Source organism: Pelobates fuscus, chromosome 8 (assembly GCF_036172605.1).
Source record: "Pelobates fuscus isolate aPelFus1 chromosome 8, aPelFus1.pri, whole genome shotgun sequence".
Taxonomy (NCBI): Eukaryota; Metazoa; Chordata; class Amphibia; order Anura; family Pelobatidae; genus Pelobates; species Pelobates fuscus.
The window spans coordinates 52,918,655-52,931,107 of record NC_086324.1 but is presented as its reverse complement, the minus strand read 5'-3'; the positions used below and the strand labels follow the sequence as shown (position 1 = coordinate 52,931,107).

Below are 12,453 nucleotides of genomic sequence, written 5' to 3'. Positions count from 1 at the left end.
TCAGGACATTTAGTTGGGACACAGCATGGAGAGTAGCTCAGATCTCGCCAACGCGTTTTGTGCCTTAATCGCACTTAATTTCTAATCTAATCTGAAAATGCTACTCTGCATGCCGTGACCCAACCAAATGTCTTGATCAAGCAATAAAGGTAGTTTTGGTAGAAATGTTAAAGCTGGTATGAGTTAAGAGAATTTTTCTGGGCTGTGATGGGAAAATCGTAGGTCCTTAAGGGATAATCATTAGCAGTATAAAATTCGGTCTCATTTGGAGGCAGTATCAAAATTACCCCACAAAGCAGATTACCAAATACATAAATGATCTACTGAAAGCCACCATATTAAAATGTTAAACACACAGCATAAAGATCTAAAAGTGATAAAGATTTTAAAACAAATTTGAGCCAATGAGTACGACCTCTGCATTTTTTTTTTTTTCTCAAATTTAGCAAACTGGGCTTTCATATGAATGACAGCAAGATTCGAGACCTGTTGGTGGATTTGACAGGGTTTTAACTTGTTTATTTCACAAAAATAGCTTTGGTGACAAGAATAACTTTTGCAAATAGAAAACAATTTCAGCAAGAAGGCTACGGACAAGAATAGGTAATGCAATAAGTCACTGATAGAACTATTTTGTGACTAAAGGTCGATGACAAGAATAGCAAAATGTTCCCGACATTATGTTTACATATTACGTTAAATCTCTGATTTGCTTCAAAACCCCATGGGCTTCTTATTTGGAAGAAGGGATACTCTTAAGCACTAAAACAGCTTGAGATTAATGAAGAAGTTTTTGTGTATAGACCATGCCCCCACAGTCTCACTGATCAACTCTCTGCTATTACGGAGTTAAATCACTTTTGTTTCTGAGTATGTAGTCATAGTCATACTTCACCTGGCTCTTACACCGCCTGCATAAAAAACTGGTTTAATTTTTAATCAGATCTTACAGCACAACATGTTTACTTCAGATCCTATCTCCTGCTCTGTTATTGAACTTTAATCACACATAGGAGGCTGTTGCAAGCACTAGCAGGCTTTTAATGAAACAGACGTTCCAAATCAAACATGCTGTGCAATAAGGGAAGCTACAACATTTGGACTCCTTTTCAGGAAGGGGGGAGCCTGTGAGCCATGGGGAGAGGTGGTGTGGCTAGGGTTGCATAAAAAAGTGATAAAAACGGCTAAATGGCAGTGGATTGAGCAGCGAGGGACTGTAGGGGTATGATCTATACACTAAGGCTGCTTTATTTACCTAAAGTTTTGATGCTTAGAGGGTCACTTTAACCTGGGAGCCCAACTAACGTTCTTCAGATGTTGTTGGACTTGTATAATTCTGACTCTTAAAGGAATATATGAGAAGTGCAATCCATCCAACATAACCTGTAGGAGTGCAGTTGGAAACGAGGACCAGACCTTACTTTACATGTAATAAAAACCAAAGAAAATAAAGTTACTTGCACACTATCCCAAATCCTGATGCACATTTCAATAACTGGAGTTTTTTTATTTTTAGTACCACTCCAATGACCATTCAATTGCAAGCTCACCTGCCACGTCAAGGCAAACCCTCTTGGGTAAGTCCTACACTAACAATTCACCTTGCTGTCTTCAGCCAAATGGCGACAACTCTAATGAGACAAAGAGGGGTATTTTTCTAAACCCGTACACACTTACTAACCCTTAATAGGGAGCACATGGGGTGGGCTACAGCACTGTAACATGGCTTCCAGTGTGTTTCTGGACAAAGTGACTACTAGAGTATGAATCATCATCTTTTCTACTCCAGACTTTTAAAAAAAAATCCCATTTCTCCCGGATTCCTTTTATCCCCAAATCGTATTTACATTTATATGTCTAGTAAACACAATGTAGGCAGTAGCTTATGATTTGACTGCCAACATTTATGGAAAAAGCACATTTTTAAAAATCATTGTAAATCATGTCAAACTGCCATCAGAGAAATACTACTGACCTTATTTCATTCTACAGATTTGGTCATCAGACAAATGCCTTTATTTATAGGGCCTCTTTTATCCAAATTCTTACAAACAAAAGTCAGACACAATGATGCTTATTTCTCTGATACGTTCTAAGTTAATCAGGGATTTTATTTAATATTTTAATTCCTCTAACCAAATGCTTTTAATCCTAAAAGAGTTACACAACCATGAAATAAATGTCTATGGCAGATGAAACGGGCTGCTGATCATATGTTACTACACTGCACAAGGGAGAAGACAAAGTACTTGATATTGGAATATAAACGGTCGTTAACAGACCATGTAAACTCATTTCTATTCATTATTCAGAGAGACGGGGAATTGCTATGTACAACTTGGAAAGGTTCGGTGGGTGTTAAAAATGCAAATGTGCCTCCACAATCACGAACATTCTAAATGACATTTTTAGCACTGCGGACAATACATACAATATACATAAACAAAGAACAATAAAAACGGTAACAAATTAATATCGGCATTAGTTGACTAGTTTGCAGGGATCCTTGGTAATTATGCAAAATTAAAAGCACTGCAGTGCTAGATGTACACTGGTTAATGACAAATCACTAAAGAGTGAATTGTGTTAAACACTCAATGAAACCTATATTATAACAAATTACTTTTTGCTAAACACCGTCACCTACCTGTATCAGTCTACCACATTGATTAGAAAGGCCATGAACGCTGTGCATGTAGCCTGTTTGACACAATCCCCCATAATGCCTTGCATTTCGAAGTGCAATGAATTAAAGGGAATGAGTCAGGAACTTTTTGCTTTGCCACAGCATTCATAGCTTTTCCTGAACGGGGAAAGAATTAGACCCTACAGATATGCTTATTGCGTGCGTTACGTAGGACAGGGATCTGATGCCACTATGAAATGGATTGTTCAGTAAATTGTAGTGATCTGAAAAATCGATTCATTAAATTTAGGTGAACTTGGAAACATTTTCAAACCTTGGTTATAGTCAAAGCCTGGCTATTTTAGATTTTGCAATTCACTACAATTTAAATAAGTAAACACTGTGCAAAGTATACACAAAGGTGAATTATAATATGACTATTTTATACAGGTTTGCGTTAAAGGCTTCTTTTTACTTGGGGGGAGAGAACCAAACCAAGACCAAAGTAAGCAGTAATGGTTGGCAAACTGGTGGTAGACAGAGAAGGGTCTCTACTTTTCTGTGCTATGTATTGAGTATAATTAGATTATATTTTTGCTACATAGCATTTGTAATTTTTTGTGCTTTACTATAAATACTTCCATCAAGCGAATAAAATCTAAAATCAATCAAAAACCTCTCCCAATTATACATACACTACTCTTGGGTCCCAATGGGTTTTCATCCATTTCATAGTTGGCATTGTCCATACGGAGGAAGGAAAACATGCAGGTGGAAACATCAAGCTAAAATCACCTTAGTCAGCAAGTGAGAGGGCTTCCCTGCAATGTTTCTGAGCAGGAGGGATGTTTCCCTGTCCAGATAGGAGTGCTTGCATAGAGAGAGAAACAGACATTGTGGGTGGAACATTACGATTAAAAGATAATACGTGTGAAGTTCATATTTACGGCATACGCCGTTTAATGCCATAGGCATGCACTGGAAATTTTAAAAAGTATTCAGTGAAAAATTTTGTGTACAATACAAAACAATATATATACATGCACACGTTGTCAGTGACCAGACCTAGGAGTAAATGAACAATGTTATATATCAGCATTTTTTTAAATTACTATCTATACAGCAATTCACAAATACACAGGTAAGGCAATATTGCAGCTCTGTGGGTAGACCTGTTTCGTAGTCGGCATGTAAAATCGAAAATCCACCAGAACCACCATGAGTTAACCAAGAGTATAAAAATAACAAAACAAGAAAACATTAAAACGAAACCCAGTCTAACAGTTTTAATATGTTTTCAAGTGGTTAAGATATGTTAGGATAATTTGAAGCAGCTGTGCTTTCGTTTCCAGAATACATTTCTCTCGTAAACCTGTGTTATATTTCTTTTCCCCTCTTTTTAAAGAGTTCTTTTTTTTTTTCAACCTATTTTTCTTTTTTTAACTGGTGTATAAATGTAGACTATTTAAAGTCTATATTTGTACCCCAGTTGTAGACATCTTTTTTAAGATTCCATTTTGTTCTACTGTAGACTAATTAAAGTCATGAGATACTCTTCCTGGATGCTCCTGACATGTTCTGTTTGTAGAAACGGGTAGGGGTGAAGTTTTGGAAGCTTTTAAAATACAGACTAGGCCTTACAGAGACTACAGGAAGAGTAGTCATAATGTAAAATAGAGTTTGTATTTAAAAAATGCCTCGAAAGTAGGACATATTGGAAAAGCAGATGGAAACCAAACAATAAAAGGTCACATCAGGAGAACATTCGAATGAGAAGACCAAAACAGATTTGCTTGAAGGAAAAATATCAATCTGCCATGATAACTATAGACAATTAAGACACATAAAAACAATGGTCTTATTTCCTTAATTATGCTTCACGGATAAAACTTGACCCATATTTTTTTTTATTGCTTTTACAAAATGGTCATGTTTAATATCATCACTAGATCTCAATCATAAACTCACAATGATGCTTTGAGCTGTAAGCAGGTTCTGTTATTTTGTTTTAGTAATATATCTTTTCAAGAACAATGTTCAATGTTTTTGACTAGATAGCATCCACGCAAACAAGTAAATTAGGTCACAGTGGTGAAAGGAAGGACCGGGCACAATACAATGGCGAATTATCAAGGGTTACTGAAAGCCACATGTCAGCTGAACAAGCTCCAGAATGGTAATGGCAAATCATCATTCTATGGTACCTGCGGTGACTAGTCCTCATTTTACTTTATTATATTTCCGAGTGTGGCCACCACAGGCCATTGAGCACCCATGTATAGCCTTTACTAGGCGCCTGTAGCCTATCTTCTTGTTACAATACCTGCTAAAGTATTAAAGTAAACCAAAAATTTACTTATTCTAAAATCGTATACAAACATTTATACAAAATTCTTGTAGGCTGATCTTCATATTAATGAGTAAAGCAATATGGTAATAGTGTTTCTGGCAGATCGGGCTATGGGTACCTGAAGGGTAAAGGGAAAACCTTACAAGTAGATATAATGGACAAGCAGATAGTGTAATAAACAAAACACAAATTCAGATAAATAAAATATATGCTGCAAGGCAAAGGAAGAACTGTGTGCTTCCATGTGTATAAAGGAGTTAAAATATGAAATTATTGTTCAGACTATGACATTAACATACCAAAAAAAAAAAACTTAATATTTTTTAGTATCTGAATAAACAAATCTCATTTTTTATGTTTTAATGAGATAAACCTTAAGAAAAGGTCATGCTTCTAAAATCAACAAAGGTTCATGCAATGATCTAATTTTGTTACCACGTTTCTTTAATGATCCGAAAGAAAAATAAATCCTATACTTTAATTAGAAATTCCAATAAATAAAGTCTTTGGAATTAAATTTTTACTTTTTTTTATTCTATACAATCACACAATATTAATGAAACCATGGCAGAATATTACCGTGGAAGCCATTATGAGTGACCTTTGATATCGCAGAATGTGTAAGATGCGCTCGTTGGAGTCATTACAGTAACAATGCTGGCAATTTGGGCCTTTTCTATTCTAAACACAATCTGAAGCATGCGTCAGATGATTGGGACAGGACGCAATGCATACATACTTAACCCTTTACATTCTGATTTTTCCAGAAGGACATCATCCTGAAATTTTAAAGAGCTCGCCAAACAAAGGGGTTAATTTTCAAAACTGTATTAATAACTGGCCTGAATTGAGACCACTGTCCAAGCATTTCTAAAAGGGATTTTCTTTTTCAGTAGTTCCATGGCAAAGCACCTCTGGGCTCCTGTACTGAAATGGACAGACCAGTAATGTGATCGAGAGAAAATAGACAATTCAATGTCAACGTCATGATGTACTGGATACCAGCAATTCTCAAAAAGTGAAATGTGCACTGTGTATTTTAGGATCTGAAGGATAACAATTGGAACTGTATCCCATTTAATGATGCACAGACCCAACTTTATTTGTTGCTGCATCTCATTTTAATTCATCAGCCAGCCTACAAGTATACAAACTCTACGACAATAGGGTTTTACTGCATGGATGCTCGATTCAACCTTTCAATCATGTCCAGAAAGTAAAAAAAAAAAAAAAAATATATATATATATATATATATATATATCAATAATAAGTCAAGCTCCAATGAGCTCTCTCTTTCCACCATGCTACACTAGCAGAGTGCAGAAGCGTGGTATGTTCAGGCTAAATTGATTATAAGTAAAGTTTAAATGTTGAATCAGAATCCATAGAGGCACACAGCTTTATAGAAAGAAAACAAATATAATAAAAAGACTGTATACAAAATATCTAATATTGCATATAAAGAGATATAGCACACTTAATTTGTTTCCCTATTGATCAGATATTGATTTAGATTAAAGGAGAGGTTATATTCACTGAATCTCTTGAGGTTATGGGCAGGGGACTTTGCGAGGATAAATCCGAGGTATAATAAATGTTCAGGATTCCAATATCCCAACTTTAACTCCTGGATTTTCTATGTTAAAATGATCAGGAGTTTAGTGAAAAATAACTTTTGGCGGCTTTAGTTCTGCTCATGAATATCAAGTTTACCATTCAATTACATATTATTGCACACGGGTATATTTACCTTTATAAACCACACGTCTGCATTTCAGAAGTTCTAACATCTAGACTGTGTAAACAGTCGTTAATTCATACGCTTAAATAAGACATGGTGGATGCATAATTAATACATTGAAGAAAATCGGTTTCATTTAGAAAAAAATCAAGTTAAAAAAAATCACATATGAAATATCATTTATAGCCTTATTTGCAAAGAATAGATCATGGTGATGATGTAGGCTATTTTATTATTTTTTTTTTAGACTTTTATTAAACTAGAATATGTACATAGTACATAATAAATGGCAACTGAAAAAAAACGATAAAGTGAAACTTATATTTCAAAGTCCAGTTTAATCATACATTCAAGAGAAGGAGTTGAACACTCCAGAATGGAGGTAGAAGGTAACAGAATAATGTGCTTAATTTCAATGGTATATGTACCTGAGAAAAACATTATTGGATAATAATTGTTACTAGCACAAACTTAACTTCAAATCACAAATCTTGTAATTACAAATCAGATACCTGTATGCCCAGTTACAAAAGCTACAATAGACATGTTTCTTACAACTGTAAAAACAATAATTACACCAAAAAAACACACACAAAAAAAACCTTGAAAGACAAAAGTTGACTAAGGACGGTCATACATGGAATGTGACAATACGTTCCGAAACAGAAGCTCGTGTACTTTTGAAAAGAACACAGAGCTTGATAGGAACGCAATGCCATATTTATGCAAAACTAGGTCTTTCTGTTGGCTGCCGTTACCTCTCAAGAAGAGTAAAAGTATAAAAGGTAATAAAAAAAAAAAAAAAAATCAAGTAAATGAATAAATGAATACGTTCTCTGTCGGCTACACTACTTTAGAACACATAATAAAAATTAATTTATAGTCGTCGCGTAGTGCTGTGTTATACGTTTAATCTAATTACAATGACAATTTCTGTTGGTAGAAAGCGGTTACAATACACCAAGGTCTGGAGATGTATCAGAAAGTAATTAGGAAGGTGTCAATCACTGGGTTCCATGCTGTGGTAGGGACATTATTTTTGTAAGCACACTGGTATGTTGCACCGAACCAAAGAAGCCACGCAGATAAATCTGTCACTTTACACAGCTCACTTCCACCTCTGCTTGTGTGAAGTCAAGGTGATGCCTGCCTTAGAAGAACTGTTCGTGGGAGACATGCTGTGAAAGGGATAAGAGTCTGGGAGGAGTGGGTGGTCAACTTAAGAGAGATGTGGAAAAGCTGTGTACATGAACATTCATTGATAAATATGTAAAAAAATAAAAAAAATATAAACAAAATGAATACAAATGTAACTATATTATTAGAAGAGGCCACAAATAAAACGGTTAGTGTTTTGGGACTGAATGGAGACCGACAGTAAATGCTAGCCATATTGTTACTTAATGAAGAACAAGACTATTTGGGAAATTCATGTAACTACATTGCCTCTAAAGACTGTCATTGTCTGGTAAAGGTCTAACCGTTCTGAAAAGCAAAAAGATACGTCAATAATTTTACTGCATAAATTACATTATTCTCATCACCATGTTCAGTGCTACTCAAGGCTAGTTGGAAAGCCAAAGCACTTCCAGGAATGCGCTCAGATTTTCAATGGCTTTTTGCATTGATATTAGTAGTAAAGAGTTACTAGAGGAGGATTTAAGAAAAAAAATATTTTAGGGTTCCAATAGTACTTTTAGCTATTCAATAAAAAAAAAAAATCTTGTCACTCTATCAAGAAAGAGGGTCACAATTGGTAGCTTATAGCAAATCCCTTGTTGCTTGACTTATCGTTTAGTGTTACTCGTTCATCTGTTATTGGTTGCCATAGGAACACTACATTCTAAGGAGACGTCACTTTCAAGACACCATATTCCATTACATGATGTAAGGGGCATTTTCTGATTTGATGGATATTAAAAACTTATATTACATGTAAATAGTAGCTCTTCATTGTACTGGGCATTTAAAACCTCCTTGAAATTCCTTAACTGAGAACACAATTGGTGTTTTCAAAGCTATATGCAAATAAATAAATAAATAAATAAAAACTAACCCACCCCCCAACCCCCAAAAAAAAAACAAAAAAAAAACGCCCCAAACAACTTCATAAAGGGCTACGCAATAAACGAAAGTCAGTAGAGCAACAGGCAAAAACTCACAAAAATATTCCACTCAGGATTTCTTGTATGCAATGTTTGAAGAATACTGAATTGTTGTCTTCCACTAAACATACAATATAAACCCTAGCAGGTGATTTTACATGTTGCAAATGGGTATGTTACCTATCCTCTATCTTGGTGTTTGTTAAAGGGTTGTGCCAAACTCCATTACCGCTTCCCTGATTTGACGTGGTCATGGTGCTCAGAGTCTGTATATGTAGCAGTTCAGAAGGAAACACTGCACATACAGAGTTAAAGCACATTCCTGCCACAGGTGTAACTCCACCTCCGGCAATGACATAAGCCAGCCAAGAACAATAGTTCCGTGTTAGCTAATGTTAATTTTGTACAATCTGTTGTCTGCATGCAAAGCCCGCTGAATGCTATACAACCATTAAACCATGGAATAGCATTAGAGTGGCTAGAACTCGCAGCAGTTAACAAGTTGCCCTCTACCCTAATCAAGCTACTCAAAAAGTTTTTGCCAATGCAGTAAGACCCGAAATAGGGGATCTAATCATTACTACTATTAATGGAACTTAACATTTTGTGTGGTTTCATTAAAACGATCACATCATTCACGAAGGTATTGGGATTTCTCAATGCTCTGAACATGAACTTCATTGGGAAAAGAAGAGAACACCCCTATCCTTAAGGTTCATTACATGTTTCTAGGAAAATGCTTTTCCAAGAATTACCCCACCAGGATCAGACGTCACGAACCTGCAGAAAACTGCATTATCACACAGGCTTCAAAAGTATGCGTAATCTCTGTCAGGCCTTTTTCCAAGCACAACATACGTAGCTGACTTTTCAAAACAAACTTCAATTTCTAATGACCTTTCTAAGCAGGAGGTCTCCAAACAGTTCAACTCCAGCATGTTAAAACCTCTTAAACTCAAATAATACATGGTAGAGAGCCAAAACAGATATTAACTGCACAGGATTCCAGTCTACCCACTATACAGCATGTGATAATTTGCTTGGTAATGAGCATGAGGACGATGTGGCTTGCCTTGTATATGAGATGGAGTAGATATAGATAAATGGATAAGACAGATTAGATAGACAGAACACAGCGTGCTTTTTTTCCCCTGTGAAAATGATAATCCACTTATTATTTTCAGAGTTGCACCAGAAAATAAACCTGCTAGTTTAGAATTCTACATATGCACCAGTGGTAGCTAAAATCTATACCTCAAGGGGTTAGAACTACAGCGTGCCTTAAGACAAGCAAGCATCATGGGAGCTGTGAATCTACAAAACCTAGGGGGGGTTTACTGTGTGACGGCCTCTGTATTACAGTACTCAATACACATACTTCCACAAGCTTTCAATTAGTCGCAAGCGTAAAAAAACAAAACAAAAAAAACATATAAATCTGTTTAAAATATTAACAATACTGTTACTATATTAAATATTAGTGAATAGTGAACTGCTGTTTTGCAATGATCTTTAAAATATAGGTCATCATAAGACATAGCATTAATCATAAATATTGCACACAGATTTTCCACTGTTAAAGGACACAATAGGAACCCAGAGTATTAAATAAAAAAGGATAATTGCTACCAATAGACAAGTAAATACTCGCACTTCCACTTTAAGCCTGAGAAAATTGTTTCCAACAATACTAGGGAAATGTATTTAAATATAGTATTGCATCACCGTTTCGGACAATAAAATAATAGTGATGGTCAGTGTGAGGTTTAAAAAGTTGCTTTCATGCTATTACATGTTTTTCTTCCCATTGTGGTGTCTCCTTCTCTTTGGCAGGAAGCAAAATTCTGCTTTTGATTACGTACAGATGGTGAAAAAATATCCTTTTTAGTTCAAAACGCCAAATTCCTTAATTTTGTCACCTGTCAGAAAATGTGACTTCCCTTATGAAAGAATTCGTGGAAACCAGAAAACTTTCATTAATGGAAAAGGAATGCAGGTTTGATCCATTTGATTTAAAACAGGTCATAAACTCAAGGCACAAAAGGAAAATCACTAATTATTAAGATATGGCCATAGAAAGGTTTTTATCGTTAACGTGGCAGGAAAGGAGAAAACCAAAAACCAAATCACAATAACAAAATGCCGTCTTTACATGTTGGCCATAGTATCTGGGTTAACTCCATAGGGATGTTCCAGGTTGTCCTCCAGAGAGTGGACTTTAGCAACATTAGGGTGGCATGTAATGTCCTAACATTTGGTGCAGGCTGTGTTAAATGCCTGCTCACATCAAAGCGATCCAAGTATCAATTGATACCTGGGGCTCTGCTCTATCAGCTAGGGCCATTTACTATATGGACATAAGTAGTGGAAATTAATTATTTAATTCAAGTGTTTCAATCAGACCCATTGCCACAGGTGTTTAAAATCAAGCACCTAGCCATGTAGTCTTCATTTACAAACATAAAAAAAAGATAGGTCGTTCTGAAGAGCTCTGTGTACTCAAGCATGGTACTGTGATAGGATGCCACCTTTGCAATAAGTCAGTTCATTAACTTTCATCCCTGCTAGATATTCCATTGTCAACTGTAAATGGTATACTTGGAAAGTGGAAGCGCTTAGGAACAGCAGCAAATCCTCTACGAAGCAGAAAACCGCGTGGGTCACAGAGTGCTGAGGCACATGGTGGGTAAAAGTCACCAACGCTCTGCTTATTCCGTAGCTGAAGAGTTCCAAACTTCCACTGACATTAATATCAGCACAAAAACGGTGCGTCGGGAACTTAATGAATGGGTTTCTATGGCTGAGCAGCTGTATGCAAGCTACCTGTCACCAAGTTCAATGCTAAGCAAGCATCAGATCAAATGGTGTAAAGCATGCCGCCACTGGACAGGAGCAGTGGAAACGTGTTCTGTGGAGTGACGATTAAGGCTTCTCTGTTTGGCAGTCTGATGGACGAGTCTGGGTTTGGCGGATGCGCTGAGAACGTTACCTGCCTGACTGCACTGTACTTTTTTTCCAAGGGTTGGGGTAGGCCCCTTACTTTCAGTGAAGGGAAATCTTAATGCTTCAGCATTCCAAGACATTTTGGAAAATGATATGCTTCCACCTTTGTGGGAACAGTTTGGGGAAGGTTCTTTTCTATTCCAGCATGACTTTGCCCCAGTGCACAAAGCAAGGTCCATAAAGACATGGGTGGTTGCGTTTGGTGTGGAAAAACTGGCATGACCTGCACAGAACCATGACGTCAACCCCATTGAACACCTTTGGGATGAACTGGAAAGAAGGTTGTGAGCCAGGCCTTCTTGTCCAATACCAGTGCCTGACTTCACAAATGCTCTACTGGATAAATGGGCAAAACAACCCGCAGGGACACTCAAAAATCTTGTGGAAAGCCTTCCCAGAAGAGTGGAAGCTGTTATAGCTGCAAAGTGGAACCAACTACATATTAATGTTTAAGTATTTGGAATACAATGTCATAAAAGTCCTTGCTGGTGTAATGGTCAAGTGTCTCAATACTTTTGTTCAAATAGAGTATGAAGAAAATGGAAGGAGGAGTAAAATGAATACCAGAGAGGGGAAATAGGGGTGGAAAGAAATAAAAAAAAAAAAAATGGAGAGAGAGCAGAAAGC

The 12,453-nt window shown here is 36.4% G+C and overlaps 1 protein-coding gene across 3 annotated transcripts in view; it reads right to left on the bottom strand.

Moving 5' to 3' along the window:
* The window catches only part of RAPH1 (Ras association (RalGDS/AF-6) and pleckstrin homology domains 1), a 136,822-nt gene that overhangs the window by 27,949 nt on the left and 96,420 nt on the right, over nucleotides 1–12,453 (bottom strand). For 2 of the 3 annotated variants that reach the window (XM_063429806.1, XM_063429808.1), the window contains exon 6: nucleotides 3,422–3,496. The exons of the other annotated variant lie outside the window; for it this stretch is intronic. In XM_063429806.1, the coding sequence (XP_063285876.1) occupies nucleotides 3,422–3,496 (75 nt within the window). The remainder of the gene's footprint in view (nucleotides 1–3,421; nucleotides 3,497–12,453) is intronic. 3 annotated transcript variants of the gene reach the window in all.